At 43.7% G+C, this 25878-nt stretch overlaps 1 protein-coding gene across 1 annotated transcript in view; it reads right to left on the bottom strand.

Annotated features, from left to right (window-relative positions):
- Nucleotides 1-113: 113 nt before the first annotated feature.
- Nucleotides 114-25878, bottom strand: part of SWAP70 (switching B cell complex subunit SWAP70) — a 33114-nt gene continuing 7349 nt past the window's right edge. The window contains exons 3-12 of the mRNA XM_015864055.1: nt 22701-22874; nt 15337-15564; nt 12252-12398; nt 11883-11991; nt 10421-10602; nt 7034-7141; nt 5387-5553; nt 4440-4638; nt 3177-3273; nt 114-2173 (exon numbers count right to left, since the gene is read on the bottom strand). Coding sequence (XP_015719541.1) covers nt 2064-2173; nt 3177-3273; nt 4440-4638; nt 5387-5553; nt 7034-7141; nt 10421-10602; nt 11883-11991; nt 12252-12398; nt 15337-15564; nt 22701-22874 — 1521 coding nt within the window. The 3' untranslated portion in view covers nt 114-2063. The remainder of the gene's footprint in view (nt 2174-3176; nt 3274-4439; nt 4639-5386; nt 5554-7033; nt 7142-10420; nt 10603-11882; nt 11992-12251; nt 12399-15336; nt 15565-22700; nt 22875-25878) is intronic.

Below are 25878 nucleotides of genomic sequence, written 5' to 3' on the forward strand. Positions count from 1 at the left end.
AAATCCGACACTGTGTGTGTGAGTGCGTGGAAAATCTGACACTGTGTGTGTGAGTGCGTGGAAATTAATTACTCACCTTGTGTGTGCATGAAAATTAATAATCCAGCTCTATGTTCTGAGCTGTCACTGATGTTTATTACTTTATTAAATAGCTCATTCTAAAGAACAGTAAAAAATCTGAAAACGTGCATCTTTTGGTGTTCTTAAAAAAAAAAAAAAAAAAAAAAAAGAAAGAAAAAAAAAACCAAAAACACCACATTTATTCAAAACAAAGACTGCTATGAAAATTACCAAGTTTGGCCCCAGAAGATGACTCCTATCTTCTGCTCCCCACGAGAGGCACAGAGCAGTTTATAGATCATGTTCCTTTTTATCTCGCAAATTTTAACATTAGTATTTCCATTACAGCTTTTTTCACATTTTTTCTATAAACAAGATCAATATAAAAGTGCCCTGTTAGCAAACTTAAGAAACTACTGCTTTTCTGTACAGTAAATACAAATAGGACAATCCTGGATTTGCCTTCCATTTTACCATTTACCATAGCATCCCATTTACCAAAACATTGAAAGATTTCAATTAGTACAAAAAAATATAATCAAAGAGTAAATGTCTAAAAAGATTGCAGTATTTGAGTGAGTCCTAGTTAACAGACAATGAAAATGCTGTCGAGTTCTTAATCTGAAGCTCCGCCTGTACAGCGTCTGAGAGCTGAGCAGCGCCATGCTGTGTCCAAAGGCACTGGTTACTCACCTAATACGTTCACATCTTATTTCCTAAAGGTAATTTAACATCGAGCTGAATGAAAAACTGTTATGTTTGGTGTGTGTGCAAAAGTCAAAGCTGATTAACAAACCACAGCAGTGGGCACCTGCTCTTCACAAGGCAGGACTTCTCAGAATGCCAGTCGAACTTCAGCTAGACCTCAGTCTGGTGAGCGAGCTACGGGGCAACATCACACACTTGTTCCTTCCCCGCAGAAACAGAAATCCCTCTCTGGTTCTCTACAGAGAAGTTTAAGACTCCATGGAAAATCCTGGTTACCAGTAATGCTGGAATGGATGGACAGGAATTATTTTGTTGTGTAGCAGTACTGCTACTGACTCATCATTCTCATATCAAATACAAATGTCAACTTTAGTTTTCATCTCCCATTTTTCTAATCAGGCCCTTAATGAAGAATAAGACAAAACAGAGTGCTACAACTATAGGACTGGTCATTGCATCAACAAACATCTTACATAAACATAGGTTTGATGTAGATATTTCATCTCTGTGCCGTCACGTTCCATTTATGCACTCCAGAACAATCTGAGAGACAAAAGTGAGCATCTGTTAAACCACAAACAGTGTGTTGTGGTTTTCTGAGTTCTTAAACTTTTTTGAAGCCAGCCTCAGGTATGAAGCAGTGACAAGATCAATCTTGCACGACTGCTTTGCCTAAATTTTCTGCAACAGCATTTTGCACATGCCTCTTTCCAATGCTTTTATGTGCATTCCTGCAGAGGACACACAGATCACAGGAGCCAGGAAACAGAGACTGTGGGTACACAGGGATGAAGCCAGCGACATGAAGAGCAACAGGCAGACAGAGGAAAAAGCAAAAGGAGCCTAAAAGGAAAGAAAGGTAATGCTCTGGACAGAGGCCACAAGACTGACTTCTCCCAGGTTTACATTATACTAAGTATAGCAATTGCTTCCCTTGCTTTTTGAAATGAGAAGGATGGTGCCTGATGGGTTAGATGCTGCCTGTTTGTTACAGGCTAATATAGAAACCACTGTGTCACAGGCTACACTTAAATAAAAATCTTCAGTAGAAAAGTCTTGCATAAAGGAACAGGATATCTGTTAAGGTGAAGGAAAACAGCAAGTACTGCCAGACAGCACACAGTGGTATAGTTACTGAGCTCTTAGTAGACACTTCTGCATGGTAAACAGCATTTCCTTTGTAGAAAGGCCATCCTGCTGAGTAAACTAGCATCTTCAAAAGAGCAACAAGCTGTTCTGTGCAAAGCAGAGTGAACAAGGGTGGACTTCTGTTCACAGTGTGTCAGCTATCATCATTACTCAGAAGAGGCTTTTTTCCCTTTCCAGCTCTTCTGTCTTTGCTCCAGTTCAGCTTCAGTGAAGGCTGCCGGACCCCAGTTTGTGATGAGGTGTGGATTCTTGGAGCCTGGAAGACAGAGAGCATTGAAACAAACGTTTCTGACAGTCCCACCACTCCCACAGCAGCAGGACAGACTTGGGATGGTTTGGTCAGCATTCAATGGCTGGGAGCTGTCTCAAAAGGCAGCGCAAGGAACCACCTCACTGCAGCAGGAGGGACACTGGGGACACAGCAAAGGTGCTTCAAGGGAGAGGTTCCCAGCTAAACATCCAGTAAGTGGTGAAGGGATCTTTCCTTTGTGCTTTTGGCAGAACACATTTAGGCTGACTAACACTCATACGTGCCACCTTCCGGTTGATCCTTGCTTTGTTTAAATATATATAGTAACACAATGCAATACTATAATAATGTAAATATTAGAGACAGAATGATATACTGCAGAATGTTGTATCTTGACATCAGTACAATATTATGATACAAAGTAGCAATATAATGTAACAGTAATTGCATCATGTCACAACATATGCTATATTATGAAATAACACTAAAAAGAAATAGTTTTAGCAAAGCCACTAGAGGGGGTAAAGATGTGAAAAGGTTCTGATGTTTAATTTTGCACAGGTTTAACACTCCAGGTAGGTGGATTTCATAACGCCCCTTTTGAGAGCAAGAGCCTTTATCTACTGCTAAGTTAATAATACTCATTTATTTCAAGTAAAACCAAATCCTCAGGGAGCAGCAGGTCTCATCAGTCGAGATCCTTCAGTACTTACACTGCACACAGGCAACAAGTTTTAAGTCCTGTATTGATGGTATTTTTTGTAATACACTGTATGTAGTGCAGAGTTGCAACTTCTCTTTCTTCTGAACCATGTAGGTTCTGAATGCAGAACAATCCTACCACTCAGACGGAAGATCCTACTTTGAGCAGCAGTTCTGACAGTGTAGTGTTTATTGGCTGTAGAGAAGCCAGTAAGTTACAAGGAAAGGTGGCCTTAAATACACAGCTGGCTGATGCACATACATGAGTACTCTGCCTTTGTGATTTTCATGTTAATTACTTACTTACCTGGCTCTATTAGTCGAATCAGTCCCTCATGGTGAGCTACTTTGTCTTTCCAGCTCCTGGTGTTATTAGCTGCCGTTTCCAACTTCTTTTTAACCTCCTGAAATAAAATATAGCCCCATTTAGACTGGAAAATAACTGTATTGTATTTATACACAAATAAAACACTTTAAAATACAACAACAACAGAGTGCTGCTGCTAAGCCACAAGCAAGAAAGAGATTCTTCTGCATAAACAGGGCTTTCAGTCAGTTCTAAATCGAATGATCAGTTATTTCTAGAATAATGTCAACTCCTCCACTCCACCACTTCAGTTTCACTCTCTGTTTTTTAATTCTCACATAGTCAGCCATTGGTGCAGAGCAGTAAATGATGCTGAATACACAAAAAAGCTGAGTATTATCTGAAAGCAATGCTCACAATCAGTTACATGCAGCTCCCACCCAGTAAGTCATAAAATGGCCAGAAATATTCCATCTTGGAATCACTGCAGTATGTCCTGTGCCAGTCCAGGCTGCTCCTTAGCTCCTGTGAAGCACAGGCTAACTCCAGGAACACGGTGACAGCATCAATACACTCCCGACTAAACAGAAATCTCACTGTTTTGTTTTCCTGACCTAAACAGTCGGGGTCAACACCTCTCCAGCCCTACAGAGCACACAGGAATCCAATATCTGTACTCAAGTGATTCTGAGAAATACTTCACATTTCTTCCACAAGTTCAAGCTGCTGGCCTGCACACTCAGAGGAGCAGAGAACATGCCTGGCATTTGGGAGACCAGGCACTGCTCCACATTAAAGGACCTAGACTCATTCCTTGCCATCAATTCCAGTGCTTAAGTACTTCTAAAGGAACAAGAGCTTACAGGTGCACATCAGGATTTCATATGTAGAAGACACTGCCCCAAATCATCAAGACACTGCAAGAGTAACTAATTTAGAAGCATCCCATTAAGATAGCAATGGGACTGCATATAGTCTACAGCAGCAGACAGGTACATGAAGTATTTTAGGCTATAGCTGAGCTGGCTTGAGTAGGAATTAGGATAAAAGAATAAAGGAGCGGTATATTTGAAACCTGTCCTCTTCTTCAAATGTAGCGGTCTGTGGCAAAAATAAAAATAAAGTCACTTAACTACCCTCCCTGTCCTTATAAATCTCGTACTTTACTAATCCTTTAACAGGTGTGACACTGGTGAACTTCAAATTCAGTTCAAATACTGCATACCTGGCAAACAGGAGAGGCTGATAAACAGAACAACTCACCTCATATTGTTCAAGGGCCTCTTTCCTTTCCAGTTCAAGCTGTTCCAATTGCTGCATAGCAACCTGAAGGGCCTGTTCCTTTATCATTCTCTGGTTTTCTAGCTCCTGCTTCTCAGCTTCTGTCATCTGAATGGTCTGTTGCTGCTGCAAGTGCCATTTTTCCAGTTCAGCTCTCTTTGCTGACTCCTCTTCCAGTAACCTGCAATGGGGATTATGGCGTCAGCTGCACTTCACAGTAAGCTGTAGCCATTACATAGCATACAGAGGAGAGCCAAGTTAATTATTTTCTTTCTTGGAAATTTTAATTAAAAATAAAGTCAAATATTGGGAAGCAGAGAAAAAGTCACTGCTGCTTGGCTTGTCTTCAGTGTGGCATTGAAAGTCAGGCCAGCAGCAGCAGGCTCACTGCTACAGGGGCTGCTCAGAAAATTCAGTCAGTGATGCAAACGCAAAACATTAAAAACCAGAGAAGAAACAAACATGATTTGTCTTAACTGTCTGGAGAGGAGTAACTCCATGAGGAAACAAAGCACAGAAAGCAAAGCCCATACCTGCAGCAGATTTAACCCTTTGACATCAGTTAAAATACAACAACAAGCTGCATTCACAGCTGCTGCTTTACAAAACACACAACTGAAAGTTTATACAGAGAAATGATAGTTTTTAAAGTGTGGACAGGCACAGTGCATGGTGAAAACTAAGTGAGCCTGCACTCCTGAAACTGCTGAGCACTGTCCCTGGTAGGGCTAATAAAAACAAAAAAAAACCAAGAATGCCAACTGAGGCCTCCATAACTTAACAAAAGAAAATCTCCCATCTTTGCACTTGAAGTTATTCCCCCTTCCCATCGCAGTGTGCAAGATGCAAACAGTCGATAAAAGTACGGCACAGTTGGTTATTAGTGCAGGGGAGGAGGAACAGACATCACTGCTGGGTAACATACATACCTGGCTTGAAGTTTCCTTACAGTCTCTTCATCCTGACGTGCCTGTTTCTCAACCTCCAAAGCTTCCTGCAGCTGCTTGTACATCTCTTCCAGTTCACGTACTCTCTGTAAATACTGTTCCAGTTCAGACAATTTCTGAGCGACTTGCTCTTCCATTTTTTGTCTCACCTAGCAGCACAAATTGAGGGTGTGTGTGAGTTACCATTCAGTTCAGGTTTCCAAGGATAAAGGAAGGTTTCTCTCAGATGGCATTTTCAGAGACATTTTCCTGCAGCCTGCAGAGCAACACCAATCAAAGAGGGCCTAGTATTGTCCCTATGGAATGGTCAGTTACATCTTCTCACTGCACAGGACTTTTACAGTGCTTTAAGCCTATCTACAGTCAGTTTGATCATGAGGCTTAGTGTACAGATACACACTAAACAGAAGGAAGGAAAAGCTTGCAGACTGCCTGGACACAAAGGTAAGTGTACCTTAATTACGCTGTTTCAGTTCCTTTACTGTGGCAAACCCTCCTCTAGCAGCAGCAGATTTCACACGCAACTGGATGATGGAGCTGCAGTGTGTGTAACAGCAAAGTGTGGATAAAGGGCTGGAAATCAGCTGGGGAGGTTGGCTGAGCTAAGAGCAACTACTGTAACCAAAAATTGAAGGTAAGGACTAGAGAAAAGAGAAGGAGAAGCTGCGTATCCACAGACATCCTGCCTCATCCACCTTCCCCATCACTGACCCGAGCAGAAAATGAGGGCTACTGCAGGACTTGAACCATCCTGCTCAGCTCACGCTGGGGACAACAGCAACCAGCTACCATTAAACTGAGAGAGGAGAAAGCAGCCAAACCGCAGCAATTAGTAATGCATAACAACGCTTCACAGAAGGTAAAGTGTCAGCAAGAAAAGCTTGCTTTCTACTGTGACAGGACAGCGTGTCCTGCTCCACTGCTGCTCTCCCTGGGCTGACCTCAATCCCACTGACCCAGAAAGCCACAGTGTCCAGCAATGCACACTCAACCCATAACACAGCACTACACACACATTGCCCTGAGGCATTGTGCATAATTGCACTGACACAACTATTTCTTTTCCTGCAGCTGACAGAAGAGCCTGTTAATGCCTCACTAATTCCCTGAAGACAGAAAGATTAGTTGTGGAAATCCTTGTCCTGGATCATAAGAACAGCATTTTAACGCTGCAGGTTTCCCTTTAATTGTGCTTGTGTGTGGCTAATACAGAAGAACCAGCAGTATGGAAAAGGAACTGCTAGGGGAATAAACTCAGAAAAATCCTAAAATGCATTTTAAACTGTGTCTTTCTTTGTTCATTATCTACACAACGTGTGCACTCCATCTGTGAAAATAAGGAAGGATAAATTCAGTCTGCATTTACTTTGCCCACCATTCATTCTACTTGTGATTTCCCAGCAATACTGAAGCTCGCTGTGCAAATCATGGAGCTGTTTCAGGATTTTTAATTCCCTTGTAAAATCCTTTTATCCTTCCATCTCTACCAAACACAATTATACAGGCTGCATTCTCCAACCTCCTGCAAGTTGTTCTGGAAGCTTTCAGTGACCGTGTGTGAGGGACAGCCCTGCTGAGTGCGCTGCCCACAGCCTGGAATCGCAGCAAAAACCTGCAGGCACCACTCACCATTTTCTCTCTCTCCAGCTCCAGACTGAAACGATCCTGTAACTCAACTTGGGTCTGAAGCCTTTTCTTCTCCTCCTCAGCAGCACGGGCAGCCGCTGCTTCCAGTTGCTGGAAGGGAAAGAGAGAAGGAAAAAATAACTCATCAAATTCCAAATTATTTGGGGAAATTGAATTCAACCTATTTATTTATTTTAAAGAAACCATTAAAAGCAGTTGAGGCTTCAGCTGTTGTCTGTTTTTGTTCTTGATGTCTGAGCCCATTCTCAAGCTCTGAGTCTCAATTTCAGCGTTACTATTGCAAGACAATTCTAAACTGACAAATAATTCTTTTTTTTCTTTTAATTGCCTACCAGATTTCCTCCATATTTCCCTTGAGATTTCCATGGCAAAACCAACAGGGAAGGAAATACGGCCACGTCTGTTTTGTATGGGGTAGAAAACTACTTCAGAAAACCCCATTCCAGGCAGGAGTGCACAGGAGTTCAGCAACAGTGAAAAGATGCCAGCATGCACAGAGTTCATATGGAAAGAGGGAAGCATTGAATTGCCATGGCAAAGCAGAAGCATCACAACATTTGACTATAGGAAGTGATTGTGCTATCATGAATCACATCCCTTTAACATGCCATAAATTGCCATCTAAGGTAAAAATTATAGACAATCACCGCTTGAAACTGGGAGGAAAAAATTCTCCTTATCAAAGCTAAAGAGAAACAGCTGCTGGGACCTTCACAACTCCTTACAACTTATTTAACAGGGTTGGGTTGTTTTTTCTTTTTGTATCTTAGTTCCACAAATAAAGATTGCCATTGCATTTATTCCTTTCATCTTACTTCAATAGCACCTACATTCAGAGCGCTGGGAGGGCTGGAAATGTACAAGCACCAGTCAAAACATTAACAGCACTGGAAACAAAATAACTCTTTCACAGCATTTTCTAAAGAAACTTATCTGATTCATGGGAGAGAACAGAAAACAAGCGCCCTTTTTTAACATGCTGGACTGGGGAGTTCACTGCCACAGACCTTCAGTGAGAGAGGGACATCCATCTTTAGATGGGCAGAAGGGAAGGCTCCCAGTTTCTCTTATTAAGCTTTAGAACACAGTATAGAAACGCTCTCCTTTGAAAGGCTAAAATTACTCCACCAGTCTTAGGGGAGTATTATCCCTCCTCTGTCAGAACATCAGTAACATACAATGACGGTCAAACCCAAGCTGTTATTTAAGTGAAGTTTCCTTCCTCACGTTCTAATCAAACACTGCCAGTAGTGAACAGAGAGAGCAAACACGTGCCAGGCTTTTGCCACAGCTCCACAAGCCACTCCTAGCAGCAGCTCCCTGCTTTCCTTGCAGAAACCTGCACGGTGCCTGGCCCGTAACATTACCTGGGTATCACAGCAACTGTGGGCTTTAGGGAGAAGCCCCACAGTGTGAGGAGAGGAAGGGCAAGAAGAACACACCACTCCAACAGGGGTGAACACAGCCCCTGGATCCCATTCAAGACCCCAGACTGAAATAGAAAGGGTGCACAAGGCTTTTGCACACTTGTCTTGGTAAGAAAACTTACGACAATCTATTCAGCATGTGCATCTCAAAACTCCATTTCACATTATGAAAAAAGGGCTGTTTTACACAAAGGCACCTCTATTCTTCTGATATTTTTTAGAGCAGGAGCTATCAAAACAAAAACCGGTCTGAGTGTGCACTTTGGCAGCTGCTGTGTAGGGCTGGCTCCCAGCCACCTGCAGCAAACCAACCTCAGAGCCTGCCAGAACAATTCCTCTCCCTGAACCACTTACAAAGACTTTTTCTTGAAGAGTTTTGGTGTCGCTTTTTTTTTTTATTATTATTTTTTTAACTAATTAGTTTAAATTCTTCCAGCATAGCAGCTCCCAGATAATTCCACTTAGTCAAAGTGCAGTAGACCAAGTTCTTTTCCTGGAGAAGTCACTTCAATCCCACCCACTTTAAAAGATGATCCTTTACCTCAGCTCCTGTTGGTTTACCCCTTGTGACTGCAGAGAGACAGCCTGGAGCCTGCCAGCATCCTGCTGCTCCCTCAAGAATGCTCTCCTATAGTCGTCCCCCACTGTCTGTCCATGAAGTCCATTGCACACAGAAATCCATCCCTGTGTTCTCTGTTAACAGGTACATTTTTAACCACTAAATCTGTAACACAGGCTACCCTGTGAAGCACATTTGGCTTTACAACTTGGTTACACGTGGTGTATAGGGGGAAACTTAGAAAAATGGTTTTCCACTGTCAGATTTTCCTTTAAAACAAAAGGAACGCATATGTCCTCAATGGGAACACAGACAGTCAATTTAGGAAGAGAGTGAACAAAAGACTCTCTAGACTAAGCATGGAGTAAAGATCTCCGCTGCCCCAGCAGCAGGCACTCAGCAGCCAGGCATTGGTGAGCACTTCAATGGCTCTCTACCCTAATTCCAAGGCACATACTCCTTTAAAAGGCATCACGGCAATTAAACACATCTGTAGCTCTCCCTGCAAGTCCTTACAAGTAAAATACAGGAAGAGAATCTGAATTCTAATCAGTGTCTCTGCAGAGAACTATCACACACACTCCTGGTTCCAACGATCCATCAGCACGTTCAGCCCCACTGCTGCTGCGCAGACACAGCACAGGCACTTCCAGCCACTGGATTTAGACTAGAAGCGTCTGTGAGGAAATCAGTTCACTCAGAAAAACTTCTGCTAATGCTCAGAAATTCTTAGAGCAATTCTCAGGCTTTCAAAAGACAATCCAACATTCCCAAGGAACAAGCATTTAACCTACATCTGAACAGTACATTTCTCACCTCCGTAAATCTCCCTCACGCTGCTACAATATAATTAAACTTCTACATATACACAAAATCAATTTGCAACTTTGGATCCTCTGTAAATTATCTCTAGAAATTAAGTCTGTGTGATGAGGAGTGTTCTGCCCCAGATAGAACAGCACTAGAAAAATTGCCTAGGAAATTCAGTGGGAAGCCCCCTGTTTGGCAGGTATTTCCAACAGGGAAAAACCCAAACCAACAACCAAAAGTAACTGAAAATGCAGGAGTGCCCAGGCACAAAGCTGGGGCTTTCCTTCACAAACTTCAATAACATTCATATGCGCAGAGGACGGGGCCACAGCACACGGATTACCCTGAGCCCACAGATCCCTGAACTGGCTGCAGGCAGTGCCCAGGCGTCCCTGCGTGCTGCAGCAATCCACTGACCCCGGGGCTCTCCATCTGGCACAAACTCCCCTCCTCCACCAGAGTCTACTTAATGTGCCTCAACACCAGAACAGCCAAATGGTCTTCCAAAGCCCATCTAAACCATGCAGGCTGAGCCTAAAGCATGTAATGCTGCTCAGCAGCTCGCACTCCCACCTTTCTCACAGTCTCCAGCTCTTTCTGTTTGTTCTCGTTGGCCGTCTGCAGTTCCTTCATCTGCCGCTCCAGCTCCTCCTGCTCAGCCAGCAACTTCTGGCGCAGCTCTTTCCGTTTCTGACGTGCCTCTTTGTGTGGCGGAGGGCTCCCCACTCGCAGCAGGCTCACGGTGGTCTGTATGGCTGGGAAGGAGCATGCAAAACACAGGGAGAGAGAGAGTAGGAGAACATCACCGAAGGGAAACACCCAACTTTCCAGACAGCCCATGGAAATGAATAGCTCTGCTGGGGATTTTTCCTGTTTTAATGCATGTTTAAATCACGAACACAACCCTCTAGTAAAAGGAACTTGGCTTTGAATAGGCTGTGTGCCACAAGAAGGTCCGGCCATTCCAAGGCATTCTGTCAGTTCTGTACTGATGACCACACACAGTGGGCAAACCAATTATTTGTATATTTGTATCACTGCAGAAACAACTCCCACACTTCTCACTGCCTGGGTTCAGCAAATCTGATCAACAGGTCTGAAATGTTTCCTGACATACATGTTCACCAACGGTCCCAGAACTGAGCTTACACCATTTTTAGACTCACTGGAAAAGCAGCCTCCCAGTAAGCAAGAAGTTCTCGTTTATATTCAGATAAGGAAATAACAGGCATTAAGGTTAAGGAGAAGTAGATGCTTTTGATATATATCAATACATGCTTTTTATCGGTCACAACCATGAAAACAGATCTCATTTAGGAACCAAGTAATTCTTTGTACATTAGACTTTGGTGCAAAGTACACGTTTCAGGTAGAAAGGAAGTGTGAAAGAGCTCCAAATAGAAGCAGTGTAAATATTAAAATGCTGCACATGCTTAAATATTGCTGGCAACTGTGGATTTGCAACAGCCTCAGCCTTGTCCTGCTAAAGATGCACATGATGTCACACTGTGCATTACCTGGGAAGGCCTCAGAAGGAGTTAACTTCTTTGTGGTAATAGAAAAGGAAGTCTCAATTCACAGCCTTACCCTCAGCTCAGCAAGCCAAGCTACCTCAAGCAAAACCATGAAAACAGAGCCCATTTATAATGCTGAAAGAAACAAGCTTCCCCGTTCTCCTCAAATACAACAATTTCTTGTGCATTTCCTGCCCTTCTTACCTGTAGAAGAGCAGCCATATAGAAAAAGCAAATAGTAACAATTTAATTTGGGCTGCTTGAACTGAACGAAAGAAGTCAATTCCCTCCCTATGGACCCTTAAAAGGTCACAAAATGGAACCCCCGAAAACTGCAAGACCAAGCCATTTCATGAGGCTTCAGCTTACTTCAAAGCCCTGGATGCTGGGCATCCTGATCTAGCAGATGGCAGCCCTGCCCAGGGCAGGGGCTTGAAACCTGGCCATCTTTAAGGTGTCTCCTTACACTTAAGCTATTCTGTCATTCCATAAGAATAAGTTCAACATTTTTGAAGCCTTACCTTGAATCCACTCTTGTTTCTTCTTTTTATCAGAGGCACTGATCTCAAAGCTTTTATCAAGGCACTTTATGAGAAAAAGGCATTTCTTTCCATCTTTGTCAGGCAAGGCCTAGAATGGATAACAAAGGGTTGTTCTGCAGACATCATTAAGCTACGTTGTCAAGCCCCATTTCTGCCCTTTTACATATCTACAAATAATAATATGATTAATGTTTATATAAAGAACACATACAGACTGCTTCATAGAAAGTAAAAAAATATTCTATGAATAAAAGCTGTCAGAAGTCCCATTCCCTCCCCCCCCCAAAAAAGATAAATTCTTCTTCAGACATAGTCATGATTGGTATTTTGTTAATCTTTTCCTTTTACCTCTACACAACAGTTGCCATCCAGTATGATGTCTCCCTTCTTGTCCTTTAGGTCTTCACTTACATAGTAGGAAATAATATTGGGTTTTAGTACAAACCATCGTTCTGTCCAGTTTTTCCTTTTGTGACCTTTTTTCAGCATATAACCCTGCAAAAAAACAGCAGCACAGCTGAAAGGCTTGGCCTGTGCTTAACATCTCAGCCTTCTGCTTATGTGGCTTAAGAATCTTTAGCAGAGTACACAGAAAAATTAGCCCAAGACCCTACAGACAGCCCCTATACATTCCCATCCCTAAAACCAGCATGCTGCTAATTGTCTGCCCCATGGGAAACAGCTCCCTGATCCTCCGTCCTACTTTCAGTACAAAGCAAGAGAAGTCCTACCCTGGGATCAGCTCCACACAGACACAGACTCATTTTCATTTCATTGAGCCCTGTTAAAGCAGCAATCCACATACACTGCTTCTGTGAGTGTGCTGCGGGAACTGATAGCAGAACCATCCTCCTGGCACCTGTCTGATAGGATACAGCAACACTCGCTGGTGAAACCTGCATTTTGCCTTCACAGAACAGAGCTGTGTCTGGATTTAAATAACACCAAGATCACTCTGCCAGTATTTTATTTCCTGAAGATGATTGACTCCACTTTCTTATCAAGAAAAACGTTTGTAAGCTTGTCCTGAACGCTGCTACTGAAGAGTATTTCAAAAGGAAGAGAAGCCCACACATTGTTTCTGATGTCCATAGAAATAAAATAATAAAAATCACAGCAACCTAATGATAATAACTGGGTATCATGAGCAAATCCCCCAAGTTTCTCCCTACTGAGTATTAACGTATCTGAACCAACAGCAGCAATGTATGCGCAGGCATGCTAGTGATCCTGCTCTACTTGCTCCACTATGGGGATGGCAATTCAAAACCCATCTCATGGATAGAAACCAATCACTCTTCCAGGCATTTGATTTTTTGTGTCCTTACGCAGGGGCACTGCTGGGAGCTGGTTACTCTACAGTCAGTTATTACTCTACAGTTTCAAAGTCAGCTGGTAGTTCAGCTGCCATTTCTGGAATGATATTTCAGGTTGAGATAATGGTAAAGTTAAGAGACAAACGTTCATGGTTTCCTTTCTATGTCTTTCAGCCACAGCACACTGGAAATAAGCAAACAAACACGCTCTGACAAAACCAAAGCCGTCTCTCTCTACAGGTCTGGGGCAAAGAAATCAGGACATTCACAGGAGCCTGCTTGTTTCTAGAAAACAAAACCACACACACAGAGCTTGGCTGCACTCAGCTCCTCCAGCCAGAGCCCAGCCGTGCCTATTCCCTCGCCATCCCACCCCTTGGCCAGGACAGGAACATGCAGGAATGCTCTGCCTCCCCCGCACACAGCTGGAGGTCCAAGTGGTTGCAAGGGCATGTGAAGGACTCCTGCAGCTTTGCTATTCCTTCCTCACAAGATCCTGTCCATAACCAGGTGTCTTTCTCTCCCTTATACACTGACAGAATTGGCTTTCAAAGCCAGGCCAGAATGATATTTTCCCCACAAAACTGCTGCAAAATCTGCATCTATTATTTTCTTGCTCCTGGAGTTATTTCACACCAACTATCACAGAAGCAAAGGATGCTTCTTTCAGAAAGCTAAAATACAGTAAAATTTAGTTGTCATTGCAACCCTGCTCAGTCTTAAAGAGCCAGAATAAGTGCGCAACAACAGCAACACGGGTGCTAAATGATGTGTCATTCATAGCTTGAAGCAAAAAACCAGACCACTCTGTCAGCCAAGAGCTACCAGGCAGCACGCTGTGCCTGAAGCAGATGGGGTCAGCCACAGAGGAGCTCCATTCTCCCTTAGGCCAGTGCCTGTCGGTGGTGGTGGGCCACACCTCACTACAAACTATTTTTAAGCATTGAGGAACCACTCACAGGCACTCAGACATCCTCGAGAATGAGGCTGAGCCTCTCAGAGAGGAAAGAAAGGAGACAGTCAAGGGGAAGAAAAAAAATAAAAGAAGAGGAAGAGACAACGCCATATAGAAACCGAAAAGAAATCAGATTTCCTCACGGGTTACAAGTGGAAGGCCTGATAGGACACCGGCTATTTTATCTTCATGTTATTAAAGTGCAGAATGGTTTTGCACTCATCTGACTCAGAATGTGCGTCTGCCCCATCCCTCACCTCCAATAAGCAACCAGTTAACAAAAATAGACCTCGACATTTTCATGTGGCTGTTCTAAAAGCAGCTCCTGTGCCAATACATTCTGATGATTTCTGCAGGATGGTTTTGCACAGCCTGCCAAGAAAGCCTCTGCTTTCATCCTCACCAAGAAATCAAAGAAGAAAAAAAAATCCATATCAGGTAAAAGTCAGTGTAACACAGCTCTGCGGGTAAGCTCAGCTGGGAGCCTGCACACCCCAAAATAGTTCTCAGTTTGTAAAGCCGCTCCTGAACAGATCATCTGGCAATGTGCAGAACCTAAAGGCTGACAGGAGCTTGCTGTGGGGTCAGTGTGAGTGTGTCTGAATACAAGCGAGCCCTGAGCTGCATGGACTCCTAAGCACAAGAAAGGAGAAAGCTCTGGAGATCCCCTACATCTTCCCTAATGAAGTAGGGCAACTTAGAAGCAAATGCTTCAGCCCAGCACTCCTTTGTCCAGACCATGCTGAATATACAAGTTGTAACAGCACAATTTCTATTTGCTACAGTGTTTACTTGCATCTGGAAAAAACATTTCCAGAGACTGAAGAATTGTCATAAATTAAGAACTGACAGCTGTAGCTACTCTGTCAGCTAGAAGGAACTGATAATACCATGAAAAGCTGTATTTCAGTCAGAACACACTTCCTTTTTAAATGGAAATCCTCCCAGCGAGCAGCTCATTCACCATACTGCAATAATTATATCAATCTGAACACTTCCAGTTTCTCTCTGATAAAAATTAGGTCATATTAAAGAACCCTGATAAGTAATTCTCCCCCTTCTCTTTATCCATCAGCCAAAGAAATTCCATCACAAGTTTAACGTTTTCTACTTATACAGTCACTGGCTCTATTGTGAAACATCAGTTCTCTGTGGTCCTTACCTGTTTGAGTACATCTAATATGAGCTCATTAAAGACTTCATTAACTGCCATGGACACAGTCTGCCGGTCCATGCCTTTACTGAACTGCCCGCTCCCAATGAGTTCGATCAGCTCCCACGCAGACAGACCCTCCCGGCTGGTGTTGAGGGCAATCTTGTAGAGGTCAAACTGCTCCTGCTGCCAACCCGCTCCCATTGCTTCCGTCAGCTTTTTAAGTAAGTATTCAATCTGTAAGGAAATATAAGCAGAAATTAATCCCTTTCAGCAGATGTAGAAATCAAGAGTCTCCAGAGAAGCACAGTTTAATAGTGCTGAAACTCCTTACAGCTGTGTTCCCATTTAGGCACCAACATGAGCACAGCTCAATTTGCAAAGACTGCAGGAGCCAGCAGCCTTCTGCCTCAGCTGAACTCCTGGCAGCCAGCCCCACCTGCAGTTTCCCTCTTCATCACAAAGAAATGCATCATTGACCTGCCAGCCTCTTCTACATTCAAGTTCCTGCAGGACACGGACCTTCCCTACAGCACCCTCCAAGCCAGCACCACTGAGGTGTGAGAAAGCAGGAAGTTTCAGAAAGCGCTTGTGGAAGAGGAAAAGCAAACAAATTACAGGCAATAAGAAGAGTAAGGTGACAGCTTGGACAAGTGAAATGCAGAACCGCTGGTGTATGGCCACGTCTCAGCCTTCACCTGCCCCTCCAAGCTGCACACCAGCTTGGCAGAGGCAGCAAAAATATAGATACATCTATTTTTCACCTCAGCTTTTATTGTTTCCAGAATGAACTCTCCTTTTCCTTTAATCTTTCATCATCCTGTACACATCAACACAGCGTAATGCTTCTAATAGCTGCTCCAAATAAACACGGAAATACAAAGAGGGAAAGAAAATCGGCTGTGTTTTGTTTATTTCACAGTGCATTACTGTTCATTCACTCTTTAAACGCGGCAAGCTCTGAAACTAAGCCTGCCTACAGCTTTAGCACAGTAAAAACGGCTCATAAAGAAAACTATTAGCGAGAGTCTTTATGCAAGGACCTCAGCGCAACAAAGCAAAAACCGCACTTCTGTATTTCATTCGGCGATGCAGACAACACGGAGCACAGCTCAGCCTGGCTGCAGCTGCTGCCGCGGTGCTCCGCTCCATCACTGCCTGCACCGGGTGTACGGTGTGAAGGTGCCTCACCGAGAGCAACGCAGACCAAATGCTTTCCAAAACTTCCTGTTTTGTTTGGGGTTTTTCCCCACCAATGTTGGTCTGCACCGCTGGGGAGCAGAACACGATTCCTCATAGGGTTGAGGAAGCCCGGCGTGGAGCCCCACGGGGTTCCTCCGCAGAGCAGAGCTCGGGAACTGCTTAACTACAGCCTGGTCAGCTCGCAGCCAAACAGACCCGGCACAAGAGGTTTGGCAGCACCAAGAAACATGGGCATGTCTCTCGTCCGATTCCTTTACACATCTTTTCCCCCATGTGGAAGCACAGATCAGCCCCAGCAGGAGCTCTGCACAGCAATCTGGGCTTCAAAAGTAAAGCACGAGAGGGTGAGACCTGCCAAGGTGCTGGACGGTCTGGCAAAGTAAGGTAGAACATATATAATGTGGCATTGTGTGATGCACTAAAAAGAAGGCAAAATATCCTTTACTTTAATGTTATTTGTGCATTCTTTTACTTTATTTTGCTTCCTGGAACAGATGCAAACATTTAAGGCTGCTCATCTCCCCTCTACAAGTCAGTACCATCACCACAAATACCCCAAACCCCACTGAAGTACAGAGAGCATATTGTAACTCTTTGTATATTACATATTGCAATTTGAATGGTCTCAGAACGTATCCTTCATTCTGAAACATGGAATGACCCACATCCCACACAGCCTTTGTCAGACATCAGTGCGGGGTGCTGGGGTGGGGCACGACTAGGGAGCAGTGTGAGGGAAATAGTGAGAAGGGAGTTGGATCTGGCCAATATGGCAGCAAACAAGAGGCCATTCATTATGAGCTCAAATGAGGAACGTCTGAGAGCCAACGACATTTCCCCTCCTCCCCAAGGAGACGTGTGAGCTCAGCAAATAACTGACAAATTAAGGCTGCTGGCTCACACACAATCTGCCCTTGTGGTTAAAGAGTAGCGTTGAAAAGCAAATGTGAAGCAATGTTTGCTGCTGTCCTGACAGGGCCTTGCTCGCTCTTTGATGCTGATGCAGTTTTGCTTTAGGACTAATGCTGCACCCAACACTGTATTCCATGCCCTGGAGCATGGAAAACCAGTCCCATTCCAAACCAACACTTTTCAACCAGAACTCTGTCAGCAGAAAACAAAATAACATAAAGCTCAGGGGTTCCTTAACATGAGCTATGCAGCCTGCCCAGCATCTGCTCTCAGGGTAGCTGTTCTTTACCCACACTGTAATATCTACTTGCTTTCCACTTCCAGGTCTCTTCTCACTGGTGACAAGTGTCAGGATGAGGGGAAATGGCCTCAAGTTGCACCAAGGTAAGTTTAGGGTGGATGTTAGGAAACACTTCTTTACAGAAAGGGCAGTTAAACACTGGAATAGGCTCCCCAGGGAGGTGGTTGAGTCACTGTCCCTGGATGTGTTTAAGAGCCGTATGTAAGTGGTGCTCAGAGATATGACTTAGCAGAGGGTTGTTAGTTAGGGTACTATGGTTAGGCTGTGGTTGGACTTGATGATCTTTGAGGTCTTTTCTATCCTCAGCACGGTTCTCTGCAGGGAAATAAGTTTCACAAGAGTTTCACCTATTTTTCTGATACATAAAGTGGGTCTCCTGGAGGAGGAAAAAGAAAAAATGATGTCAAGGTGGCTTTCACACCCAACAGAGCGTGGCAGACAAGGCTATTCTGGTGCATGCTATTCAAATAGGGCATTAATAGTGCATACAAAAAAAAAAACCATCCAAGTTGTACCCAATCCTGTACAAGTAACATGGCAGCAATCACGGCCCATTTCACAGCCCTCGTCAGTTCCTTTCCCCACCGCATCAGAACAACACACACACTCAAATCAAATGTTCCTCCTTTCCACTGTCACCAAAAATCCCCATGTTTGAATTCATTGAACTTCAGATAAGAGCTCCTCCAGATCAATAGTTGGTGAAAACAGAACCCTACGCACAGAGCTTTTATTCTACTTACATCAGTTTTGATTTTACTTCTGAATTGCTAAGGGTCAATTCCTAATACATCATTCACAGTATCAGATGCCAGCATACAGAACATGGAAACAAAAGAGGTCACAAAGTATTTCTGCAGGAAATACCTTCAGAAGAATCACTGCTGCCGACTTGAGACTTTCACCTCCCTTCGCCTCATTTTCAAACGCACAGCAAAACCACACAAGATTCAGACCCTCTTTGTGCCGGGTAGAAGGATTAGAGATGTCATACATTAATGCAGTGAAGACCAGAGGACAAAGAGAAGGCGACTATACAAACCATGGTTCCTTAAGAAACCAGACCTAAAAAGCACAGACAGGAAGTACACAAGGCTTGCTTAAAAGCCATTACGTGAGCTCTGCTTTACAACAAGAGCTCACTGCCCGCAGTGCACCTATCTGCCAGCTTCAGCATTGGGGCGGCCCAGGAACACACTGACCACACACCGCAGCTCTCAGGCGATAAAGCATTCCTAAGGCTGCAGTCACATGTCCAGAAATGAGAATGGGGAAGTGTTAGGAAACCTCCTCATACAACAGAAAACATCTGGTTAAACAGCACACAACTGAGTCTGACAACTAAAACGGGAGGTGTAAGGAAATCTCATGACGGACCAGAAATAGTTTTCCTTTTAAGGCTGCAGCACTCCTCACCTCTCTTCCTTTTTGTTTTCAGCTCATGGAGGAGGTCAGCCTGTGAGGGCTGAAGGAAGCACACATTTCAAAGCCTGCACCACAGACGCTGAGTGGGAGCACTCAGTGGGGAACAGGAGCAGCTCTCCCCATGCTCTGCTCCCTGAGACCAGCAGCCACACAGCTGCTCGCTAAAGCTCTGCCCACTGCTGCCATTAGACAAGAACTGTGTCAATTCTGGAGACCATCTGCAAGCAACAACTTTAACTTGAGCAAACAATATACAGTGCTGTTTTTCTCCAGGCTGCCTTCACTCAGCTTACAGAAATGCTGTACCTCGCACGTACCACAGCTTCTCCCTTGAAACAGGAGGGAGATTTGATAGCTTTTCACATTTCCTAGGGACTCAAATACTTCAGCACAACAGACATTTATGGACCCCTGTTCCTTCCCAGCTCTCCTCTCTACAGCCCAAGGCCACCACCAGCTGAGTCTTCCATATCAATGGGGAGGCACAACTCTTGTGCCCATGCCCCGGCTGCTCACCATCAGCACAAAGCTGCAGCCCACCCCAGGCCCTTCCCCACACCGGATTTCACTGACCTCACTCACCCTGATGCCAGGCTGCCACCTCTTCTTACACAGCAGGGGAAGAGCCCAGGCCAAGCACTGCTTCTGGCTTCCAGTCTGATCTGTGCTAACCAAGCAACAGGACGACTTCTGGCCTGTGTTACCCCTCCACTGCTTCTAAATTTCCTCTTTGTAACTGTTTTCCTTGCCTTATGTTTCCAATGCTTTCCTCAGCCTCTGCCGGCTTTCCAGACTGTTCTCCCTTTTCTGTTTGAGCAACAGCTATAACAATTCCAATCTGCAATCTGCCCAACACCTGGGCAGGGAATCAAGCCTGAATGCTTTGCAGCTGGGGCAAGAGCCCGTCCCTGGTGTGCTAACTGGAAAGGCCCAACGCAGCAGCACCTGTGCGCAGGTACACAGCACTGGCAGGAAGGAAAGACAGCAGCCTCAACTTTCAGTCCAAGTGGTGCAAAGAAGTGAAACTGCACACAAGCCAGAGAGTTTTCCAGATAAGAGATGGTTCAAACAAATGCAGAAACAGTTCAGGTCATTAAAATCAAAAATCAGAATCTTAGACAGGCCCCAAGGAGCAGGTCCTGAGAGGAGGAGGAGGTAGAGAACTTCACAGTTGTACCAACACCTTCAATGGATACCTAAGATATTTCTCTATATCACAATCTTGCCATACACAAGGTGGAAAGTAAAAATGTTCGTGTGACGTGGAAGTACCACCCAAGTTTCTTAATTCCTTATGAAGGGAAAATAAAGTTCAAAAGCCAAAAAGCCTTGGAGGTGGGAGGGAGGAGGGGAAGCAGCTGGATCCTGCACTAATCACCCTAAGCCAGAAGCAGCAGTAAGTGGCATGTTGCAATATTCACAGCCAAGGATAAGAGAAACAAACAGGGAGGGAGAAGTGCTTGCTCCCTGGCTGTGAAGTTATAGTGATTCATGGGAGGTTTACATTTGTCTTACCCAAACATAAACACTACAGAGCATTGCCCTCCCATCTGCTCCACACTGCAAAAATAACTGCTCACATTTCATTCATAGATGAGGTGCAGGACAATTTCAGCTCACAGACAGGCAACACTATCATGTAGTAAAAACTGAATACATAAACCAGTTTTCATATGAACTTGGGAGGCATAGAAAGGAAAGAAAAATACCTTGACTAGGTACCAATATCACTTTGAATGCTATTGAAAAGAGCTGTTTGCAGCAGGAACTTCTCAGTATCAAGACAAAGAAATTGCAAGTTTGTTCAAAAAAAATGCCCAGGAAATCTGGGGTTTAGATTTAATGTTAAAAGCAGTATAAAAATCAACAACAAAAAACCCCATAAGAACTTAAAAGGCAGATTAAAGGTCAACGCAGAGAAAGAGCAAAGCTGATCTATATTAGAAGTTTCCATCTTTACTTCTGGAATTTTGAGTAAAAGGGCAAGGGAACAAAGGTGGAAATATCCAGAAGCATAGACAGCACCACAAGGACCAACACAAACCAGAAAGGAGGGCATTCACAGCAGCTCCTCCACCAATTGATTACATCACCTGTGCGGTCTAAGGCAAAAGGTTAAAGAGTGTATGCGGGTATTGCACACGATAAGAACAGAGCAGCCTTTCTTTGCCAGGCTCTCCAAGCTTTCCTTAAAGAGTACTGCAAGATGTAAATGTTGCTGCAATCAAGGAGATGCAAACACACATCCACACTAATGAGTTTTAAAAATAATCCAAGTGAAAGAGCAATACAGGTAAACCCTGGAGACCAAGGATGGGAAGGAAACCTGATGGTCCTACCTGATGGGTAGGAAACCTATTAAGACAGGAGCTATCCTGGCTTTTAGAAACGTGATCTCTGTCCTCCAGAATCAACAGGAAAGACAAAAAGCAAATGAAGGCAAGAAGGCTGTCCCACTCTCTGGGGAATCAGCACACCTGGTAGCAACCTGTCCTCATCAGTCTGCCACAAACAGAAACACTGCACAGAGTGAAAGTGCCCTGCAAAAAACAAAGTGACAAGGCAAAACTGAATGGTTCATTTTAATAGGGAAAGGGCACGATCTGTATGTAGTGGTTTGGCTCAGCAGCTGGGAGCTGTGGCATGTAAATCAGACTCTTTTCATCTTTGACTTTTCAACAGTTTGTAAAATAAATACACATTGCAGTGCTGAGCTGTAGCCCTGTAGGATTTCTGCAGCAGGTTTTGCAAAAGATGGTTAATGCTTAGAGTTCCACCCAGAGTCCTTCTTCCCTCACTCCTCCCCAGGGGAAAAAGCTTTAAATCGTGAAGATTCCAAAACCTTGCTTTAGGGTTACCTACACGAGCACTGCCCGTACTTGTCCATCCACTTGAAGCATAAAGAGACTTCTCTGTTTTTTGCTCACTGCTGTTTATTCCTACAAGCATTTCAAGCAAGAGCATTCAGGTGGTGGCTGGTTTTGATCGGTAACAGACATCATCTGAAAAGTCTCCACTTCTCCATTTCAACAGGAGGGTGAAATGAGACTGAAGACTCATTTTGCAAGCCATGCTAACAGAGCAGAGAAAATTCTTTTTTTTAGAATCACACTGTGCAAAGTGTGAATCACTCATAAGAGAGTTCAGGTATTAAAGATCCCAACACGCACTACTCATGAGTGAGATGAGAAGCTCACCAGCCCCAGGCAGGTGCATGTACTGGAGCTTGTCTCCCCAGCACCAGTCAGGCCTCACAGTCTGCAAAATAAGGCATTTACAGGCAGCACTCCCACTTAGCCCCAGCTGTTCAAATGACAGACAAGAATAGCAGTCAATATCTAAAATACCCTGCAGGATCCCCACATGTGCAACGTGCAAGAAAAGCAATCAAAGCCTTATAAAACACAGAAGTAGTTTCTATTAAAAAAAATCATCTTCTGTGAAAATTCCAGAGTAGCAACCATTAACATGCACAACTGAGAAACTAGACTAAGCAAGGCAGTGCTCAACAGCACAAGTTGTTGTTTCTTACCTCCTCAGGTACAATGATTAAAGGGTACTTGTCCTCTGATAAGAAGTTAAAAATAACCCACACTTTAAATGCATCTTCATCACTGATCAGCAAAGGACTTTTCGAGAGGTTCTTTTTAGCACACAGAGTCCAACACATTCTGTTGAATTCAACTTTATCAAAGTTCCCTTGAACCTAAAATGAAGAAATTGAACAACAACAATCAATGCATAGGAATGGCACAGGATAACAAGCGCATGAAATTTAACACACCAAGTCATACCAAAGCACCAAGAGACTCTAGTTTGTAAGAAACATCAAGGCCTAAAATGAGCACAAACACAGCCTGCTCTGACTTCCTGCATGGGGTAAACTAAAGAACTTCTTTCAGCAAAATCTGCATCCAACCTCCAATTTCTGCTGAGTTAATAACACCCTGATCTCATGGGAAGGAGGCCACTGTGATTTTGTCTTTCCTCTCGCACACAAGCTTCAGCTCCCAAACCTTGTGCCCTTCCTACTGCCCTTCTGTTGTACTGCTACTAAAACTCAACGCAGTAAATGTGGAAACCACAAGAACAAAAGCTACATGTGGACACACTAGTACCCATACTGGAACAGTTGGCAAAGACCTTTAATAAGCTTTTCTGCTTAATGTTGCTCAAGTGTAACTCGTGTAAGAGAATATTCACAAATGTAATCTTGCTTTCTTTAACATTAATCCACCTAAAATCTTTTCTTTTTCTCAGACTCTGAAATCCTCCCCTTATCCTTTATCACACCTAGCACCCTCACGTACCCATCTGTGAATCATTTACATATGTGAAAGCTTTCATTTCCCCTATTTTGTTTTTTAAACCCCGTTTATGCTATGGATGAAGTATATTTATCTCCACGCAGCTTTGCCATGCTGTTTCTTTGCACAAAACCAATAAAGTCACATTCTGCACTGTTTCAGAAGTCTCTTGAGATGTTGGAAATCATGGGTAAGAAATAGGTTCTTGCACCTTGCCTGGGGGCACCACAGGTAACATTCTGTGCCATTTTCTTGCAATGGGCCAAACCACACAGCACTTGCACCCCAGAAATGTGCTGCTAGTTACCCTGCTCCTGGGGTGACATGATGGAGCAGGAAACCTGCTTTCCTGCAGGCAGCAGCACTTCAGCAATGCATCTGGCTCTACAAGCAGCCCATCTTGGTGGCAGCAGCCACAGGGAGATGGGTGGAGTGACAACTCGTGCACAGGCTTTGGCTGGGGTAAGAGCTGGTGGTTCCAGCTTGTGATACCTGAAAGAGGCACCAAGCCCAAAGCAGCCCCAGCACCTGACAGGATTTGGCAGCAGCCAGCAGGTCTGAGGGCTCCTCTGCCTCAGGACGGGGCTGCACTGCACCAGTACTCCCATGTTAGCCATCCTTCCTTCAGACCCACTCTCAGTTATGGGAAGGGACTTCATCAAGTGTCTGAGTGGCATCCAGAGCACAGATGCTGCATAGAAACTACTCAGGAAAGATGCTCAGATGAGCATGCAGACTCCAGCTCTCCAAAATAACTCTAATTCACCTTCATGGATTGTTTTGTTTCATTGTTTTTTTCTCCACATCATCACAGGCTGGCTTTTAAAGAAAGGATATAATTATTCTGGGGATGCTGGGAGTTGTGGGTAGAACTAAGTAAACTAAATACGTCTCTTTAATGAGAGATACTATTTTTTCTGAACAATTTCATGTGGCAAAGCTATTTCTGGTATGTACATTCCTGAAGTACATTTGTGCATGGCTGTGGGGGAAGCAAAGGGAAAAGCCACAACCAAAACCAAATCAGCTCTAGAGTTGTCCCTACTGCAGAACCCTGGACTGTGCTACTTTGGCTTCCTTCATTGCCAGCGTTCAAGTCCAGATTACTACACAACAATTACTGTAAAGTAATAATTAGTCTGAATGACTGCGTCTCTGACTGGGATGTAAGAGAGATCAATTCTAAGCACTGCTTCATAAACTGAAAATATTTGAACAGTTTCTAAAATTACGTTTCAGCTCATTCACAAAAGCACCTCGAGCTCAATTGACAGCATGCAAACATAGAAACATTCCAAACAGGAGGAACTGATGGCTAAAAAAAACAAGTCATAAACACATACACATTGCTTTTTAAAGACACAAACAAAACAAAACTCTTGAGATCAAGAACTTTTCTTGTCTGATCTCACTCAAAACAATTAATTTGCCAGAAAATACAACCAGAAATTGAGAGAGCTTTCTCTGTGTCTGGGGGTATAAAGTACTGGTCCCACTTTAGCAGCTTTGCTTAGTATGAATTCATAGCATCTGTACCGTGATCATCTCATCAAGAACAGACTATGCCTTTAAAGAAGGAAAAAAAGAGTTTCTTGTTTGCTTTTTTTGGTTTGTTTTAAACAAAAGAGACGTGCCATGAATCGGTGACATCATCCCACTGCACGCTGCCTTTTGGCACTGACATGGGCATCTCCAAAAGATGAGATGTCACAATCAGTGCACAAGGGTGGCCTTTTGTCCAAAGACTTCCACTGGTTTTCAGTACTAGATGTCTAAACTCTAAAGAGACATTTAGTCAGGATAAGTAATGTGAACTCAGAGACTACTCAACCCTGCTCCTTAACATTTTCTGTTAACTGTTAAGAAAAACCAATGGTATGGGTACATCCTGCAATTATCAGAAGCCAGAGCAGCATATGAATGAAAGCAATGCAGGACTCTACACAAAGCTGTGCTCCTTCTTTCCACAAGAAACAAGGCAGCTTGTTCTTTGCTTTTGCCAAGGGGTAAGAAGATGCCCCAGAGTAGCGACATGCTGTAACTTCACACCAACAGGTTTAGGTAGCCAAGTCTTTCATTTACAAATTGAAGTGTTACTTAAGAAATGCAATTGCTGCTCAATTCCACAACTCTTCTCCCTATGCACCTTTTAATAATAAAGCATGTATTATTACATTTGAAAAAGCCTTCTGCCTCTCTTCATTCTTTGATTTAGTGGCTTGCTAACGCCTACAAATGCTACTAACAACAAACCTGTACTTCAGACTCTACAGCCATAATCCTTCACTCAGAATAAGGGCTCTTATTTCAATCTATATACAAGCTGCTCAGTCTCTGTTGAACCTTACAAGAGCTCAGACAGCCAACACTAAGTAGAAATGAGATGATAGGGATGAAGGGAGA

This window comes from Coturnix japonica, chromosome 5, assembly GCF_001577835.2.
Source record: "Coturnix japonica isolate 7356 chromosome 5, Coturnix japonica 2.1, whole genome shotgun sequence".
NCBI classification, from domain to species: Eukaryota; Metazoa; Chordata; class Aves; order Galliformes; family Phasianidae; genus Coturnix; species Coturnix japonica.